The following is a 20,549-nucleotide window of genomic DNA, read 5'->3' as shown; positions in this document are numbered from 1 at the left end:
ATGGCAGTGAGTCGGCAGTGGAGTTGGTCTGGTATTTATTCCAGGAAACCCGGGTAGGGGGTGGGGGGGCGGGTTGCCATGCGTCCCCTCCATGGCAGTGGGCTTGGAGAATGAGGTATGTGAATGAGCCCTGCTAGTACCACAGTTAAGAGCCTCACTGCTAACCAAAAGGTTGGTGATTCAAACTCGCCCAACTCCACAGCAGAAAGATTTGGCAACTTGCTTCCGGCAACATTCACAGCCTAGAAAGCTCTGTGGAAGCAGTTCTGCTTTGTCCCCTGAGGTCAACAGGCCCACAGCCAACAACACAGGCGATGTGTGAATTTTCACGTGTGTATTTCAGAAGGAAGTGACCTGGGCTGACTGCAAAACGGAAAGATAGGGAGCTCGTTCGCACCCCATTCGTAGAAAAGTGGCATGCATATGAAGGCTGCTGAAGGCTTAGCACAAGCCCAGGAAGCTAGGTCTCAGAGCCCCGGTGGTGCACAAGCCGCTCCCCAGATCGATCAGCCATTCAAACCCACCAGCGGCTTCCGTGGGAGCAGGATGCGAGTTTCTGCTGCTAATGATTTAAAGTTGCAGAAACCCAAACGGCCCAACGACTCTGTCCCGGAGGGTCACTGTGAGTTTCAATCAACTCAATGGCAGTGATTTGGGTGGGTGGGTGGGTGGGTGGCCTTTCCAATCTCATTCCCAATATTAGATGCTGGCTGAAGCAACTCATTGTACTGTAAACGATAAATTCATTTCACTTTTGACTAAACCATAGTCCTCACTGGCCTAGGAAGAGTCCACGTAAACTGCGGTCTGCTTGGCTTTACAGCGCCTGCTCTCTTCCTGGGAGCCCGGATGGCGTGGCGGGGAGGGGAGCGGGTGGGACACACCAGGCTGCAAATCACAAGGTCAGCATTTCCAAACCACCAGCCATTGCACAGGAGACAAATGGAGCTTTCCACTCTTGAAAAGAGTTATGGTCTCAGAAACCCACAGGGTCTGTTCAATCCTGTCCTATCGGGTCACTATGAGTCAGCGTGGACTGGACGGCAGGGAGACTGGTTTGGTTTGCTGGGCTCTCTTCTCATTAGCCCATGCTGCCTCCCGGCCACAGAGTCTCAACCTCACTGACTTTAATGGGAACTGATCCTGGGGGGAGCAGGGAGCATCAGCTACTATAGAGGGCGAGAGACGGCTCTTTAAATCTCATGGACAGCATTCCCTACAGGCATTAACAATGGAACCCACACGAGAAATAAACAGCCGCTAGATCCCCCCAGAGTGCATTTTAATACCCAGCTTCTAACTAGAGCGAGGCTTTATACAGCCGCCTAATATACTGCTTAAATCATCCAGTTCTGCGGAGGCTGTCCACGCTTAGCATTCTGAAGAAGCAACCTGACTCCAGCCAGGGGAAAAACAAAAGTATCAGGTGCTACCAGACAAAAAGGAAAGCGTTTGTGTTTCTATAACAAACAATGCTTAAGCTCCAGTCACTGGTTTGAAAAAAGGAAATCCTCCGTTCACACGCCACCTGCATGCAAGAGCAGTCACCCAAGAACATCAGATGATTTCTGATCACCAGTCTCCGCGTCTCGGTCCTTTCCCAGCATCAGATAAGTGTGACAACTTCAGGGCCTGGGTGGGCCCAACGTTTTGCTCTCTACCACGAACCGGAAGGCGGGCAGGCTAGACCCACCCATGGAGGCACGGAGGGCAGGACTCGTGATCTGCCCCGGTAAAGACCCCAGCTCCCTGGAGCAGTTCTATTCGGCAACACAGGGGGCGCTGCCGGCCTGAGCTGCTTCCATGGTCATGGCTTGGGGTTTGCTTTCTAATGTTTTGCTTTTTATTTCACCTAAAGTTATAGCCCTTTTCTCTCCCGAGGGAGACCTGGAATGCAAATGCTTACCTCGGCGATTAAGTCACCATTTTCTGCATGGACCTGAGCAACCGCCCCGATGTCCTTGCACCGAGAGAAGGCTTCGTACAGCTCACTGTCCCTCACCATGTACACATCTTTGTAGGCCATAAACATCTTGAAAGAGTTAACGCCTTTATCTCGGGTGAGAATTTTCATTTCTTCTTTAACCTGAAAGAGGAGAGCCACACACACGAGACCACTCATTAATTTAAAAGAGTAACGTCAATATTCTCCAAAAGGGTGCCTTGCCTTCGGACGCTGCTACTGTGGGTGCCAGCAGTTTTTAAAAATTATTATTATTGGTATATAATCCACAGATTATACAATCTGATGGTTTGATCCTATGAAAAGCTGTACCATCATCACCACAATCAATTTTAGAACATTTTCTTTTTTTTAGTTAGTTCCCCATTACACTACCCTCCCCCCAGCCTCTCCTGCCATGTCCTAGGTAATTATCAATCCAGTTACTGTCTCCATCGATTGATCTATCCTGGATTTAATACGCAGAAAAACATACAAAACAAAAACCCAGTAACAGTGACAAAATAGAACAACAACAAGAAACTCAATTGAAAAGAAAGCAAAAAATGTTAAAAACTGAAACAAAAGGGAGATTTAATAAGGTTACATTTTAACCTAACCACATCTACCCTAATCGACTGTACACTGCTCTCTATCTGACAGCAAGGTTATTCCCCTAGGTCAGAGGGGATTCATCAGAGGTTTAACCCATGTGGGGACCCCGCAGATGGATTTTGGGCTTCTACTGTCATCTAGTGCCTTCTGCAAAGAGGGTGTTCAGAATTTAGGCTCTAATACCACTCCCTTCTTCAGATTTGGACTTTATTATTTACAGTCTTTGGATCACACAGGCTGGTGTGCTTCTTCCATGTGAATTTAGCTGGTACCTCCCTTAGATGGCTGCTTGTTTTAATACAAGCCTGCGAGACCACAGATGCTATTCTTTCTGCCAGCCAGGCAGCATCTGATTTCATCACAGTCTGCTATAAGATAGCACCTGTATCGTTAGTGATCTCTCCATGATCGTATCAAGCAGGTTCTGTCACAAGAACTAAGTGTTCTTGGATTATGGGTACAATTAAGTGTGAGCACAATGTCCATTCATATATCTGTGGTTTATATATGTCCCTGGCTCACTTTAGAGACATCATTATTAATTTACTAGAGAACATTATAAATATCCCCGGGGGACATAAAGTAATTAATTCTATTGATAGTACCATTAGTTTAGCCAATAGTATAGAGTTTAAAATACTGTTGAGAAAAGGAAACTAGGCAAGTTTGGATCAGCTTTTTAGACAGAAATATGTGCATTGTTGACTTGTACAAATTGAAAGCTGTGACTGGGTGAAATTTACACAAACAGGATTGGGGAGAGGGCCAAACATTCAACAACACTCATTCGCAAAGGCAGAACTGTGCCTGCTGGACTGACACGTGTCTTAGCAAAGCCCAGAGAGCAAGAAAACAAGAAATGCACGGAAGCGCCCAAGGGGACAGTACCCCACTCCATGGTGTTTCCTAGGATGCCTCTTCCCGGGAAATCGCCAGGACTCGCTCAGAACGGAGGGACGTAAGAACAGCGGTCTAACCCCAGAGGATGCAACTAGACCCTAATTCTTCCTTCCCCCATGGCGCACCATTGCGTCTGCACGCATGCTGCTGAGACACTTTAAAGCAAGGGTCCGTTGTTTTCGCCCGGGGTACTTCACTCCTCTACTTCAAGGTAAAATTCTCGGCAACTCAGATTAGAAGAAATTACTCCAGAAAATGAAAGCAGGTATTGACACAAGCATGACCTCTGAGGCGTCTCAAACTAATGTGAGGTAAAGAGCTTGAAGAAGCAGGTTAGGTATGAGCTAGAAAGCACAAACTCAGTGTGCTTACCAAGCCCTGCCCCTTAAATAACGCGCCATTTATTGGATGCTAGTTACCCATTATTAGCCCTCAGGAGGGGAGAGCAGCTCACCCCCAGGCTCTGGACCGGGTTTGACGGTGCGACGCTTCACTGGCCCTGAAGGTACCGAGGGTAAGGAGCAGGGCGACGAAGGGCAGCGAGGGCTTTCAGGTCTAACTCCGGTCACAGGAAGAGCTACGTTTCCAGTGTAGAACGAGCCTGACAAGGATTTAATTCACAGTCTAATTAGAGATTACTATGTAAATAGATGTACTCTTTCATCTTTCACAAAAAGTAAAGCCTTCAGGAATATATCTGTTCATGTTATCTACATTATTATTAATGCCATTCCATTGTAACAGCTCAATTAAGGTATAACTGGCATCCAATAAAGGGCACGTTGTTTAAGGGGCTGGGCTTGGTAGGTCTTGACAAATCTACGCATTCACGAAGCCATCACTCCCAATCAACATCGTGAACACAGCCATCATCTAGAGAAAACAATGGGGTTGCCATTAACATGTGTTCTGTTCACACGAAGCCATCACTCCCAATCAACATCGTGAACACAGCCATCATCTAGAGAAAACAATGGGGTTGCCATTAACATGTGTTCTGTTCACACAGATGCAGACGCAAAAAGAAGAGCAACAGAACTAGTCTATGTCCCTTGGAATCTCGCCATCCTTAGCACTGATAACATAATCTCCTCTACCTACCGTGACTTCTGAATAAATTAGAGATTTGTCTTCTGAATAAATTAGTGATTTCTGAGGCACCAGAAACGTTTCATGATGTGCTCCTTATTTAAACCATCCTCATGGTTTATTTATTTAAATCATGCTCTTTATCTAAACCATCAGAGTCTAAAGGCCAAGAGTATTTGTGTCTAATTGCCCACCAGACTGAAATAAGCAAGCACTCCGTAAATAGCCGTCTGGCCTGTGAAAAACATAAGCCCTCAACGACCAGCCAAAAGGTTAAGTGTTCGAATCTTTCTGGAGGCACCTCGGGAGGCAGGTCTAATGCTCTGCTTCCCCAAAGGCACAGCCTTGAGCCCTATAAGCAGTTCTACTCAGCACGCATGCGTCTCCACAAATAGCAATCATCGCAACAGCAACTAACAACAGCGCGGAATCTAGAGAACGAGGTCAAGCTAGGATCTGATTCTTACCTTCAGAATTCTTCCTCAAGGAACTAAAAGTAAGCCTATGTATCTATGGTGCAATCAGTATTGCAGCCAACTGATTCCTGAACAAGGATACTAAGTCCATTTGATGGGGCAAGAAGAATCTCTTCAATGCATGGTACTGGGAAAACTGGATTTCTATGTGCAGAAACACCAAACAAGACTTATGTCTCACACCATACACAAAAACGATGTGTTATTCCGAGTCGACCAGACCAGAGAAACAAATTCACAGACACTCATATGTGTATATGGAAGAGGATTATATACAAGAGCAACTGAACATTGAGAAAACGTCCCAGTCCAGTCCAGATCAAGTCCAAAAGTCCGATATTAGCCCAAATGTCCAAAACCAATCTATAAAGTCCTCTTCAGACTCATGAAACACATGCAATGATACCAAATTCTGGAAGATTATAGGCCAGTGGGTGGGAAATCTTGTGGATCCAGTGGCATTGTAAGCAGCTCAGCACTGGCAGGCATCTCCACGTGGCTCCTCCAGTTCCCAGGGCATGGAGTCTATCAGCGTAGTGCCATATGTCTTATCAGTAAAGCGCCTCTCAGGGAGTGAGCACAGAGTCTCCGGTCTCCTAGGAGGAAATACAGCAATTCCCAGAATTCTCAGGGGAAGGCCATGCCCACACAGAGGCTGCATTGGCTATGCAATGATTGACAGGTTAGACTCCACCCCTTCACTCAATCCTCTCAAACTGACAACAGTTTATATAACTACCACAATGCAAAACAGGATAAGGAGGTAAATGAATGTACAAATTGAAACTATAAGCTACTTAGAAGAACCTGTCATGGCAATGCAGACAAGACACACTTCCAACAACAGATTACCTAGTAAAACAACAATACCACAAATGGCAAAGACAAACTGAAGAGATGGGAGCTCATACACATGGAAAACGTTTATCAAAAGTCTTCACCAAAACACTAACTTCTGATTGTGTTTCTTGAAAAGTCCAGTAAGATTCTAATAAACAGAATAGATGAGTCTAAAACTTGGACACCTTAAAGGCAAAGAACCCAGTCACAAAAGAAGCAAAGGACTTGAAAAGACATTTCATGGGGGGGGGGGGGCATAATTGGCCACCAAATCTCGAGGAAAGACGCTCAGCTTCGTTAGCCGTCAGAGCGACGCAAATCACCGCCACAGATGAGACACTAATTTTATTCCCACTAGCAATACAGAAGGTCGGCAGTTCACTCAAAACCGCAAGCCACTCCTCGGGAGAACGATGAGGCTTTCTAGTCCCATCAAAAGTGATGGTCTCTATCACTGCCGTACAATCTCGATGGCCAGGAGTCTGGTTTGGTTGGAGGATAAACCAAAACTTCACTCACTGCCCTTGAGTCTATGCCGGCTCACAGCGACCTCAGAGGAAAGGTCGACTGCCCTCTAGCTCTTTACAGGAGTAGAAAGCCCTGTTTTTCTCCAAGGAGATACTGAAAAAGAGAACTGTACACCAAGATCCATGGCAGTAGTGGTCACATGAGATTATCCAATCAGAGTTTGAAACCCCCAAGATTACAGTCTTGGAAATCCTGTGAGGCATGAGTTTGTTTCTGGTCCATCAAGGATCTAGGCTAAGCCAGCATTTATCAGGAGACCTGGTGACGATATGGTTACACATTGGGCTGCTAACCACAAGGTGAGCCGTTTGAACCCACCAGCCGCTCTGAGGGATAAATACTGGGCTTTCTACTCCCGTCCAGAGTGACAGTCTCAGAAACTCACAGGGCCAGCTCTACCCTGTCCTATAGGGTCACTGTGGGTTGACATCCACTCACTGTGAGTGTGAGAACATTTCATGTGTTTCTTGTATAAACTTCACGCTTGCCCTCCTTTCCTCCTGATTCTGTGGACAAAGGGCTGACGTTTGCAGTATCACAGCGGCAGGGCTTCAACCTTGGGTTTCTGAATCCTATTACAGAACGTATGGTGTAGCTTATTGTTCTGAACACACACACACCCATGACGGCGAGCCTCGGAGCAGAACCACGTTGGCCCCGCTCTGCCATGCAGGTTCAGCATCGTGGACTGGAGAGTCGGCTGTCAGCTCCGGCCCAGAGCAGGGATTGTCCAGGGAGTCCCACAGAGCAAACGATGAACATGTGCAACAGCTAGCCAAGTGGTTGGAAGGTAGAATCTGCCCAGAAGTACCTCAGAAGAAAGGTCTGGTGAGCTACTGCAGAAAAACCACCCACTGAAAACCCAAGGGAGTTTCCATCACGCGATGGAGAAAACCAGGGCTTTTCCCCTGTAAAGAGTCACAGTCTCAGAAACTCACAGCGCAGTTCTCCCCCGGGATTGCTGGGAGTCAGCATCCGCTCCATGGCAGTGAGCTTGGCATTCTGACAAGGACAATGCAGGGTGACCCGTGAGAATGAATTCTCTTCAAGTTTATTCCGGAAGTTGTCACCCCGGTGCAATAAAACATGAAGAGAGGAACGACAGGCATGTGTCCTGAGAGTGCCAAGGTCATTAATACTGCAGAGGACAAGAAAACAAGAACCTGGAATTAAAGGCGCTCCAGATTTTCCAAGGTTTTAACGTGGTAACTTTCAAGATAATATTCAAAATCAACGTTTCCTTTGTGTCCAAACAAAACAAAAGCCCAAGGCTGCTGACAAGACAAAAGGGTAAATTTGAAATCTGAGACTTGGAGATGGCGTAAATCTCCATCTCTGGGGTGGTTTGCAGAGGAGGGGAGAGAGCAGCACCCCTGTGGAAGAAGAACATGCGGAAGAGGCTCCTGAGGCATGCCCAAAGAAACAGGACACTCAGAGTGTCCAGTCACAGGCACAAAGAAAGGGTTTTGGTTTGGTTCGGTTTTCGAGGAAATATTCATCAATGTTAACACTGTGGCAAGATTAGCTTAAAAAAAAAAAAAAGACCATTGTATTTACCCAAAAGATGGGCTCTGGGGTCATTTGCAAACAGCAGCAGAGATCAGATCTCAGAAGGGCAGTGCGCTGAGGAGTAAGTTGCAAGGGTCACTGAGAATACAGACAACTCTCCTGGAGATTTAAGTGTGGAGAGAAATGAACAGCTGCCGAAATGACTGTGCTTAAGATGGAAGAGGCTCAAGCCTTTGACATGGCTGATGGAAACACCCAGAAAAGAGGGGCACTGGGGTCGCAGAGAGAATGCAAGGAATTGAGGGAGGGATCTCTGTAGAGGTGAGGGGACACCTAGTCTCTGGCAAGTGTGAGCTCAGGGTCTGGGGGAGGAAGACTCAGCTCTGCAGAGCAGGGGGGAGGGCGGGCAAGGCTGCCCTTGGATGACCCAGAGCTGATCTGTGAAAGGCTGCAGTTTCTAATTCCCCCCAAGGGGGAGGGCAGATGTGCTGCTGAGAAGGAAGGGAGGCGGCAGCCCTGGGGGCGTGACAAGAGATGAGGCGGGCCCAAAGTTTGTTATAAAGGAAGCCAGGGTGCTTGTTTTTACCCAGATTAATTCAGGGTTTGAAGTCATTTCAGGTAATTTTTTTTGGAAACACTTTCGAAACTTATTAAAACTCTTTGAAAATAAATCAACTAGGCAATACGTTTCCCCCAAACTTGGGGGAAATTAAAGTACTGATGGAAACCAGCTTTCAAATGATTAAAACCCACGGGAAAGAAACAAGGACACAAATGTGTTATCAACATGCACTTTTCAGGAGCTGGTACTTTAATGTAGATTTTAAATGCAATTCCAAGTAGTTAGAAAGCCTGGTGGCACAGTGCTTGAGTGCTCAGGTGCTAACCCAAAGGTCGGAGGTGAGGTCAACAGCAGTAACTCACTGCTATGGGGTCAATCACGCAAGGCTGTAACTGTTGACGGGAGTAGAAAGCCCAGTCTGTCTCCCACGGTGCTGTTGGTGGTTTCGAACTGCCGACCATGGGGGTAGCAGCCCACTACACCTCCAGGGCTCCTAAAACATTTCTTAGGTTATATAAATGTCTACATTGTAATCATTTTGTAAAGTCTTTCTACATGGAATTGTATTATTAATAACTCAGTGGATGCCTTTAATTTTTTCCCCTTGTCTTTTAATTATTATGCAGGTGTACCCCCCCAAAATAAGGAATTTCACTGGGCAGAGTGGAGTTTTCATATTACGCATTTTCCCCTCTAGACAAGAATCAAGCAACTCGCTCTGAATTAGTGCACCCAGTGGCATCACCTGGTCACAGTGAATTTTTTGGTAAAAGCTGTTTAGATTAAACCATGTTTTTTGTTATGGCCAATTTAAGGGAATAGCATGCGGCTGTGAAGTTTTATTTCCTGCTTGGGGGGCGGGGGATGCTGTAAAACTGTTGTGATTTTGAACACAGCTTACAAGGAAAACAAGCTCTATGGGAAAAATTCATAGAGCGAGTAGTTTTCTTGTTTCAAAAATGGTGAAATGTCAATTGATGACAAACCTCGGTCTAGACGTCCATCAACTTCCCAAACAGACAAAAATGTTGACTTAGAGTGCATTTGGAGTTCATTCCACCAGGTCAGACTTAATCAAGCTTTTTATTTAGAGGTTCTGAAAAGACTGAGTAACAGGGTGCTACAAAAAAGGCCTGATTTGTGGCAGATGGGAGATTGGTCCTGTCACCATGACAATGCACCTGCTCATGTAGCCATCTCAGTGCACCAGATTTTGGGGGGGAAACAGCATGCCTCTCTTGCTCCATGCTCCTTACTCACCTGACCTCACTCTGTGTGACTCCTTTTTGTTTCCCCGAAGGAAGAGGGACATGAAAGGACAGTGATTTGATGATGTAGAAGAGGTGAAGAAAAAATGAGGGAGATTTTGCCAGCCATCCAAACAGATGTTTGAAAAACATTTCCAAGAATAGAATCGCAGATTTGACAAATGTATTAAGTGTAACAGAGAGTACTTTGAAGGTGATAAGGTCATTTTGTAAAAAAATTTAAATACCTAGCTTTGAAAAAAAAAATCCGTTGGGGGGGTTGTACATTCTCATATTTAATACTCTAAAAAAGTTACTACTGTAGATACATATGTAATACCACAGTACAATAGCTAAAATACCAGGATATTTGACAAAATCACTGACTATACAAATATGGGCAACAATGAAAACAGCATAAGTGAAGGCAAAAATCATGCGATTAGAAGTATAATTGTTGTTGGGTAACAATGACAGCTGGAACCAGAGCACATTAGAGGGTTCTAATGGCAAGGGGACACGAACAGACCTTCACCAAAGAGGGCATCCAAGCAGCCAACCAACATAAAAATATTTTCATGAACATTAGCCATAACTAAACATATAAACAAACAAAAAACCCAACCTGATGCTATCAAGTTGATTTTGACTCACAGCAACCACATAAGGCAAAACAGATCTGCCCCTGTGAGTTCCTGGGAGTGTAAGTCATTACAGAATGGTATATGTAACCAATTAATATGGCCCTTCGAGCCCCAGTTCCTCCTGTAATGTATGGTACATTCTATTCTCAACCTGTGGGTCACGACCCCTTTGGGGGTGGAACAACCCTTTCACAGGGATCGCCTAAGACCATTGGAAAACACTTATTTCTGATGGTCTTAGGAACTGAGACACCGCTCCTCTATCCATCTCCAGGCAGGCCCATCCACAAGCAGATATGCCCACATACGAGTACCCAGCATGAAGACTGTTACCCATGCTACACCATGCTTCAAGACAACATTTCATTTATTTGTCATTAGAAATAAATATTTCACAATATAGAATGACATATTCTTTTGGGGATGAATCACTATGCTTTAATTATGTTCAATTTGTAACAATGAAAATACATCCTGCACATCAGATATTTACATTATGATTCATAACAGTAGCAAAATTACAGTTTTGAATTAGCAACGAAAATCATTTTATGGTTGGGGGTCACCACCACGAGGAACTGTATGAAAGGGTCAGGGCGTGAGGATGGTTGAGAACCACTGCTCTCGACTCTGCCCATGGCTATATATAATCCCATTCGGAGGGCGTTCTCTGCTGATCTGAAGTAGGATTAAGTCTCAACCTTAGTTGAGGGTGTGAATCAGGTCACACATTTCGTTTCCACATGGTAAGATCTGCTAAATAATAAAAACCACACCTCCATCAAAGCCACTTCTCTGTGTATCAGAGCAACCTTAGAAGCAGGAACTCAGAGAAATCCCAGGATCATGGTCAAAAGAACCAGCCGCGGAGCACCTTCAAGGTCTCTGTCTGAAGCGGTAGAAGCTGAGGCCAGAGGCACCAGAGGCTACACAGACGTGCCACAGAGACCATGGGACAGAGCAAAGGAGCAATGTCGAGGTTATGGGGCTATTAGGCAGAATGACAGACTTGGCTTCCTGACCCAAAGAGGCAAAGGCCAAATGACCATGTGGGTCAGAGGCACAGAGAGAGACTTGGACGCTGGCTGAGGAGTTTTGCTGTGGATCAATGACCGTATCCTTACTGTGTGCTGATCCTGGCTGGTTAACCAACCTACTAAATCCCCATGATTGTGAGTTTTGTCTGTGCATCTGTGTGGCCATTGCAACGAACTATCGAGCCCAGCAGAGGTGTAGAGAGCGGCAGAAAGGGTTGTGTGTGTCAGAATATGACAAAGGAAGACAGACGGAGTGGCGGATGTCCCTTTGCCTCGTGGACATAAGGTAGCCACTGGATATCAGATAATCACTCCTCTTCCATGCTGTGTACAGCCCGGGAACATAAAATACTTATCTTTCTCCTACCGTAAAGCAAATAAAAACTGCAAGGAGATACCATCTGACAGTGCCCCTGGTGTGGCGCGCGCGCACACACACACACACACACACACACACACACACACACACACACACACATCCCCAGCCCCACTAGTGAAGTCAGTAGGAAGCAGGAAGGAAGGGTTGAATAAAGGCATCAAAGAGGTCACTTAGGACAGCATCACGTAGGACAGCAGTTTGGGAGAAAAATGAACTTTAGTCGTGGGCCATGAACCGTGCTGTTGTATTTGCTAAACTCTCTGTTAACGATTGCTTGCTTGCTTGCTTGTTTTACTTTAACTTGGTGTCTGCATCCCAATTTCTAGAGGGCTGGGGGTGGGTACAGTCAGAGGTTACCTAGTAATTTTCAAATCAAGTTGCTTCTGTGAACCTTTTCTGACTAAAAGATTTCAGAAATGAAGTGGGGTATGTGGAGATTAGGATGCCCGTTTAAATGACAAGCAAAAGTTTCTTCCAAACTCACACGTGTTGACATGGGACCTGGGGATGAACAAAGTTTGGCACCCCCCAAAGATGCCTTTTCTATATGAATCATGCTCTTACCTAGCCGGGCGTCTCGCGCTGGTTAGGAAATGGTCAGAGCAGGCTGTAATAGTAGCAGAGCCGTGTGAGAAGGCCCCGTGGGTCTGCTAATAGTGGGAGAAGGTCTAGGAATGTTCCTTGCCCCCAAACCAACAACAAACTCACGGCCACTGGGTCAGCGCTGACTCATGACAACCCAACGGTCGGTTGCCATGTGGGTTTAACTGTTCACTGGGGTAGAAAGATCAGTTTTTCTCCTTTGGAGTTGCTGGTGGTTTTGAACTGCTAATCATGGGGATCTCGCTTGGCTGTGAGATTAAAGGCTATGGCTGGCACCCAGCCACCAGCCACCAGCATTAGGATAGTAAGACCTGGCGTTGGCTCCAATACAGATGGTGTTGTCAGCGTGTGCCTTCAGTTGATTCTGACCCATAGCGACCCCTACAGGACAGGGTAGACTGCTCTCCCTCAAGGCTTCCTGGGCGATGTTCTTTCTGAGGCAAGACTATGAAGTCTGCTCTTCCTGGGGCCACAGGTTAAGATCATAAAGATTACGCAGCCTAGAAATGACCCAATGGGTTTTAACCGCCTGGTGGGTTTTAAGCACCCATCTTGCAATCAGAGACTTCGCTCTAGCACACAGGGGCACTGTGAGTTAAAATGGGCTTGCTGGCACCTCACTACAACGGCAATAATCCTTTGTGATATGAAATGCAACCAACACCTTTCAACAAATACGAGTCTATACTACATGGACTATATTCTACATCCCAACAGCAAGGAGCAGTTGGTGAACCCAGAAGCACTTTCGTGATCATTCGATGTTCAACAATTCAGCATAAACTGTAAGCCATGTCAGAACTAAGGCTTGCACGCATCTGTCAGAGCTCAGACCTTGGGCTGAACGGAGCCCAGGCACGCAGCCGGTGCCTCACCTGCTCACTCCACCAGGTCACTGCCACATGAAGACTGTAGTCGCAGCAGACTTTGGGATCAGCCCAGCCTCTCCAGGTCGCAAAGGCTTCGAGGAGGGATTCACCTTTCTGGGGAATGGCAAAGTCAAGGATCATGGTGGTGCCTCCCGCCAGAGCAGCCTGAAACACAAAAGAGGTCACTAGTTAGGCACCCATGTTCTCATCCCCTCCGAGGGTACACCTCAGCGCTTCCGAGGGGCCCAGGAGATTGCCCAAAGATGTCGCCTGTGTGGACTGAATTTGACCTCCCAAAAGAGCTGCTCCAGTGGCTACTGCAAAAAGAACAGCATGCCTGAGGCATGGAAAGGGCTGTTCCCACCAGAAAACAGCCCTGAGTGTCAAACCAAACCCACTGCCATCCAGTCGATTCCGACTCAAAGCCACACCCAGCGGGTTTTCAAGGCTATCCGTCTTGTGGGGAGTACACAGCCTCATCGGTCTCCCCCAGGGCAGCTGGTGGGTTTTAACCACCCATCTTGCAATCCGATGCACTCGTACCCAGCAGGGTCACCAGGGCTCCCTGCAGCGACCATATGAAAAAAAAGAAAAAAGAGGGAGAGAGAAGTGGATTCAAAAATCCTCTTCTCAAGAAACTATTCTGATCATTGTAAAATCACAGCGAAATGCACGGTCATCACATTGATTCTGACTCATAGGCACCCTGCAGGCAGGAGGAGATCTTCCTATAGGGAAGGCTTCCTAAATGGGGGCTTCTAAGGCTGTAAATCTTTAGGGATCAGAAAGCCTCGTCTCTCTCCCTTGGAGTAGCTCGTGGTTTTGATTGGTGACCTTGCAGTGAGCAGTTCAATGCGTAACCACTACCTCACCAAGGTTCCTAAAATTCAGTTAGTTAGGATGAATGGTGGTGAATGGGATCTCCAGTAGCTCTATGAGCCAGAGCACCTTGGCAGAGTGATAGAATCCCGACTCTTCTTCACCCTCCACAATCTGAAGGTGACCTTGAGATTTCTCGAATCCATCCCCGCTGCTGTACTCACAGTTCAGAGCTCACTCATCAATTCACCTTGACTACTGTGACCTTTTTTTTTTTTAAACCATTTTATTAGGGGCTCCTACAACTTGTATCATAATCCATACACACATCAATTGTGTAAAGCGCATTTGTACATTCATTGCCCGCATCATTCTCAAAACATTTCCTCTCCCCTTAAGCCCCCGGCATTAGGTCCTCATTTTCCCCCTCCCTCCCCGTTCCCCCCTCCCTCATGAGCCCTCGATAGTTTATAAATTGTTATTTTGTCATATCTTGCCCTGTCCGACGTCTCCCTTCACCCACTTTTCTGTTGTCCATCCCCCAGGGAGGAGGTCACATATAGTTCCTTGTAATCGGTTCCCTCTTTCCTACCCACTCTCCCTCTACCCTCCCTGTTTCGCCACTCACACCACTGGTCCTGAAGGGCTCATCCGCCCTGGGTTCCCTGTATTGACCTTCTTGACTGTCTTGATGTCTCAGGTCCCACCCCCAACCCTCTACTCCTCCAATCCAATGGAATGATCGTTGAACACTTGACCGTGAGTAGAAGAAAGGCCTGGTAATCTACGGCCACGAGGTTGTAGCTTGGAGACCCCATGGAGCAGTTCTACCCGGTGCTCTGTGGGACCGGCTGAGGGGCAGCAGCCCTGCACGGCAAGCCCCTCCCTGCAGCCAGCACAGGCAGGAGCGCTTCACTCCAAAGGTTCAATGGAAGCTGCTCGCTGCCTCCGGAATAGACTAAGCTTCTGGGAGGAAAAGGAGACATTTCTTAGGGGGTACCGAGCTCACAGTGAGGGTGATGGAAACTAATCGTGGTGATGATTAAACAGGAGGAATGTCATCAACGTCAGCGAGTTGTGTGTGTGAAAAGTGTTGAAATCGCAAATGTTACATCTGTGGTACAGCCACTTACACCCCCCATCCCCACCCACCCACACAATCTAATCTTCAAGACCGGTCTCAATTCTCCACACATCCCGTGGCATATTGTATTATGGCATATTACGACTAATTTAAAAACCAAATGACTGAATCAAGTGTATTTGGCTAATTACATAAATTGATTTCATGTAAACTAAAAGCACAAGGTGGTTAATGGGCTTTTATTACTGTCCGCCAACAAGGTAGGCGAAGGCAACAAATGCAGGCAGGGGTTAGCCGCCAGGTTACGAGCGTGGGATTGGGAGGCTCAGCTCTGCGGACAAAGCTCAGGACAAATTCTTAGCTGTAGCCCCTGGGAAATTCCACAACCTCTCTGTGCCTTTGTTTCCTCTAGTGCGGTGGTTCTCAACCTGTGGGTCATGACCCCTTTGGGAGTTGAACAACCCTTTCACAGGGGTCGCCCAATTCATAACAGTAGCGAAATGACAGTGATGAAGTAGCAACGGAAATAATTTTATGGTTGGGAGTCACCACAACATGAGGAACTGTATTTGAGGGTGATAGCATGGAGGTTGAGAACCACTGCTCTAGTGTAAAGTGAGAAAAACAACTGCCCCTAAACCATTGGGTCCCCACTAATTTATTTGTCCATTTTGTCATTCTCTGGGGGCTTTTCCTATGGCTGTAACGCTCCCAAGTATGTTACCAGGGTTTCAAACGCCGGCACAGCCACAGGTGAACAGGTTTCAGTGAAGCTCCCAGACAGATCAGACTATGAAGAAGGCAAAAACAGGCTGTGCACTTCTGAGGAGTTAGCTACTGAAAACCCTGAAACTGGCACTGGGACATCTTCTAATAAAATATCAGCAGATGAGACCCTCAAACTACTCAAAATATGATTGCCACTCAAAATACAATTATGGAAAGAACTGACTCCTCAAACTATCGTTTGCTTTAATGACATGGAGAGAGAGAGCAAGCACTTGGGCGCTGATGGGCATGCTCAAATTGAGAAAACAACAGCTGCAAACAGGTGGACTGTACAAAGCACGAATCTAGGAAAACCAGACATCATCAAAAAATGAAATAGAAGACAATCAAAAGGCATATGTTAACAATAAGTCCAATGAGCTGATGAACCACGCCAACACCAGTCTTCACAACCTGGGGCCAGAAGAACTGGCTGGTCCCTGGCTTCCGCTCCAACTACTCTGAAGGAGGTGCGCATTAGGAGGTCCTGAATAGAGAGCGAGGAAAATGTGGAACAAAACTCAAGATCGTAAAACAGACCAGGCTGGTCACATAGACACAGATGGGACCCCTGAGACGATGGCCCGGAGCTACCATGTGTGAAACTGCCCTCACCCCTGTGGTAGAATCAGCAACCACGAAAGACCAAAAGGCAGCATATACCCAAGTTCAGAGTGTTAGGGAAGGAGGAGGAACAGAACCCGGAAACCGAGAAGAAGTGGGAGGGCTAAGTGTCTACACTGCGGGGATTACAATGAATGGGTTCAAACAATACGTGTTTGAGTTGTTTGCAGTAAGGATGATGACCTGTTCTGCAAACATTCGCCTAATGTACACATCAGTTTTGGAAAGGCCTCTGGGTATTGCTCACAAGCTGGGGCCTATTGGCCCAAATGAGCATGGGCTCCAAATTTCAAAATTTGGACCAATTAAAAATGAACCTTCCAACTCATACTGACCTTCTAGGACAAAGAAGAACTGCACATAGGGTGTCCAAAGCTGGAATCTTTATGAACACAACTGCCACATCTTTTTCCCATAGAGCGGCTGGTGGGTTCAAACTACTGACCTTTTGTTTAACAGCCAAGTGCTTAACCATTGCACCACCAGGATTCCCAGTACATACCCAAGTGTTCTTAAAATTACTCAAATAAGTAGATTGTTAGCCACTTATGGCCGGTCTGGCTTTACATACTCCACAAAACCTGGTCCAACATCTCCTAGCCCAACAGAAGCTAAAACCTCATCATTCGGACGTCCCCACAGGGCCCAGAAGCTCCGGTGGCACAAAGGTTAAGCACTCTGCTACGAACCTGAATGGCTGGTGTGGGAGCCCACTCAGCTTTGCTGAGGGCCAAAGACCTAGCGATCTGCTTCTACTCTGTCCCATCGGGTCACTTTGAGTTGAAAATCAACTCAATGGGCCCCAACCACAAGGGCCTCCTCCTCCCTGCGGATCTCTCTGACCCAGGGCTCCCTACCTAGCTGCAACCACAAGGGCCTCCTCCTCCCTGGGGAGCTCTCTGACCCAGGGCTCCCTACCTGGCTGCAACCACAAGGGCCTCGTCCTCCCTGGGGAGCTCTCTGACCCAGGGCTCCTTACCTGGCTGCAGAGGGGCATCGAGTACCTAGGTTGTGTGCTTGCTTCCCGCCTTCCCTTCTCCACCGTGGCCTTATTCATAGTCTTTCCAGTGGCATCACTAGGGGGCCGCTGGGGTGCAGACCACACTGGGTGACATGGTTAGAGGGACTGACCCCAGAGGACTGTCCATAGAATTTTATTCAGTGTTTTAACCGATTTTTTAATATAAAAACATTCCTGCAGTCTGAGAGATTACGCAAAAGCCTTGGTGGCATAGTGGCTACACGTTGGGCTGCTTCGCCAGCAAGGTCAGCAGTTTGAAACCACCCGCCACTTTGAGGGAGACAGAGAAGGCTTTCTACTCCCGCAAAGAGTTAACCGTCTCCGAAATCCAAAGGGGCAGTTCTACCCTGTCCTAGAGAGTCACAATGACTTGGAATTGACTCGATGGCAATGAGGGAAGGAAATTCACTGTAGAGGGTCAACAAAAAACGAGGAAGACCCCCGATGACATGGACTGACACAGTGCTGTAGCAACAGGCTCCGAAACCTAACCACGAATGTAAGGCTGGTGGAGGTCAAGGCTGTGTGTCTCTGTTGTGCATATGGTGGCTACCTGTTGGAACCGAGTGGATGGCACCTAATGACAACAGCATTCTGCAATTTGTTGCAATAACAAAAGCCTTTTCCATGAGCCCAGTTTACATGTAGCAATAGGCCTGAGACTAAAACTCTATGCTAATTTACTTTTGAACCTTATCACGCTGGCATCATCATTGCCAATGACAATGGCACTCTGAATCACAACTTGAGTGGTTTCGCCTGTGAGGCACCTGTGACCATGTGCTGATGACATTGTTAGTGTCACTGATGTCTACGTACTAGTGCAAGCTACCATATAATAATCACGATCACTGATAACCCTTTATCAAGAACCTTGATACGAAAGACAAACCCAACAAACAAACTCAGGCCAACGCCTGAGGGTCTCTGAGCCAGTCAACTGCTGGCGGGAGTCGAAAGCCCAATCTTTCTCCCGCTGAGCGGCTCAGGTTTCCCATGGCCGACCAGGTGATCACAGCCCAAGGCAGAGCCTCTACGCCACCAGGGCGCCTCTCTTCGTGAGAACGGCAGGCTTCTGGAGAAGGAGAAACCTGGAAAGTCTGCTACTCAGTTACTCGGAGTGTGATTAATACGGCATGCTGCGGTCCGGTGTAGCCAGGTTTTACAAAAAGATTTGGGTGTCAGTGTTTATAGAGCATTAAAAAATTGTACATTTAACCACTTTACAGCTATACTTAACCACATATTACGCTATGATTAAAATTGAGAATAAACATTCATAAGGATTCTGTATAGTCTGGAATGGGAGGAGGTCCACAAGGTGGGGCAGGGGAGGTGACACCAACCCTAGTCATCCCACAGCTTGCTGGGTTCCTCCTCCCTCCTCCCTCTGGCCTTCTGCCCTCCCTACTTTTGCAGCTTCGGTGCTTAATAATTGATTGTCTTCTCTACACTTTTGTTTGTCAGTTAGCCAAACAAAATGCAGTTACCTTTCCTAATCTTGGCTCATAAATCAATTCTTTCAGCTCCTAATTACTTTGGCTGTTCTCCCTTGAAAAGCTTCCAGTTCATCGAAGCCTTCTTTCAGGGGAGGGGGGGGGGCAAGTGCCATCTCAGGTGCAAATGTGATGAAACAGAAATCGAGATAAACTCTAACCAACAGGGAATCAGAGTATTACATAACACAAGATTTCATTTAAGAACACAGGGAATCAGAGTATCACATAGCACAAGATTTCACTTAAGAACACAGGGAATCAGAGTATCACATAGCACAAGATTTCACTTAAGAACACCTTAGGTTGTAAACCGCTGTTGAAAGTATCCCAACACTATAATGTCACCAAAGTTCCATTTCTGAGCTGACCTCGGACAACTGACTTTGCTTCCCTAAGACGTGTTCCAGAACCGATTCAACCCACGTAAAACAAAGAAGGGAGCTCATGAGGGTATTTGAACGTTAAGGAAAAAGGCAGTTGGCTGAACGTTCAGTTTCCCCATCATCACAGACACACACGAAAACCAAACTTTGGGATCCCAACTTACATTCCAACTCCAGAGGCACATTCAGTATTGTAAAGGTGATCAATACGTGAGCTTCTTGCCGACCACTCTCAAGTTCAAACTAGCAAACGCACCAGCATCCACCTATAAAGCCTTGAGCCACCCTTGCCATCTACTTCTCCTCTTCCGTGCATCCTGCAATCAGATCACGAACCCTCTTGATCAAGGCCACGTCTTATCCCTACATCGCTCCTCTCCCTACATCGTCACCTCCACTCACTCCGCCCACCTTCATCTTCTCCAGATTGGATTAGCTCAGTGGTCCTTTGACCTTGACCTCATATCAGCCATGCTTGCCACTACTACTACTTTCTATGACTTTTCTTTCCTCTGAGCCTGAAGAAAAGAAACACCGCAGATTCCATTTCGAGATGTTCGTTACCTTCTCAGCTCTATACTGAGTCGACCCCCTTTCAATCCAGTGTCCCTCTCTGTGGTCTGAAAACTACTCAACTCAGAGGGAGCCCTTCCCCATCCGTTTCCCTCCATCGTTCAACTCTCTCTACCGGTCCAGCGCTTCTTCACGCTGGATACACTTTAGAATCCTCCGGGGGCACTTTTGTCCCATCTCCCAGAACTCCTGATTTAACTGACCTCGGTATACCAAATGCCCATTCAAACATACATGTATTCATTCAATGCCTACTATATTCATATTCTGTAAATGTTTAAGGGGAAAAGTAAGGGTGGGACCAGTGAGTTTCCTCACAAAATAATAAGCTGAGTAACTATAATGATTCACATTTCCAATAGTCCTCCTTGGCCATGTAGGTAGTTCCTGAGATACTTCTGGGAGAATGTGACTATCAAATGCAGACCCTGAGCTTCAGAGACCACTCCCTAATCAGTGTCACCTAGGGCTTCAAAACATAAAACTAGTGTCTTTCTCTGTATTTATGCTTCTCCAAGAACAGTTTTGATCTGAAAAC

The 20,549-nt window shown here is 46.7% G+C and overlaps 1 protein-coding gene across 1 annotated transcript in view; it reads right to left on the bottom strand.

Moving 5' to 3' along the window:
• DPYS (dihydropyrimidinase) overlaps window positions 1-20,549 on the bottom strand; it is a 103,073-nt gene that overhangs the window by 69,321 nt on the left and 13,203 nt on the right. The window contains exons 2-4 of the mRNA XM_013006682.2: window positions 13,247-13,405; window positions 1,907-2,086; window positions 1,694-1,760 (exon numbers count right to left, since the gene is read on the bottom strand). Coding sequence (XP_012862136.1) covers window positions 1,694-1,760; window positions 1,907-2,086; window positions 13,247-13,405 — 406 coding nt within the window. The remainder of the gene's footprint in view (window positions 1-1,693; window positions 1,761-1,906; window positions 2,087-13,246; window positions 13,406-20,549) is intronic.

Source organism: Echinops telfairi, unplaced genomic scaffold (genome assembly GCF_000313985.2).
Source record: "Echinops telfairi isolate 266 unplaced genomic scaffold, ASM31398v2 ScPeMD7_1;HRSCAF=3_0, whole genome shotgun sequence".
In the NCBI taxonomy this organism is placed as follows: Eukaryota; Metazoa; Chordata; class Mammalia; order Afrosoricida; family Tenrecidae; genus Echinops; species Echinops telfairi.
Note: the sequence above shows the minus strand (reverse complement) of the source record. Positions and strands in the feature narration are given on the sequence as shown.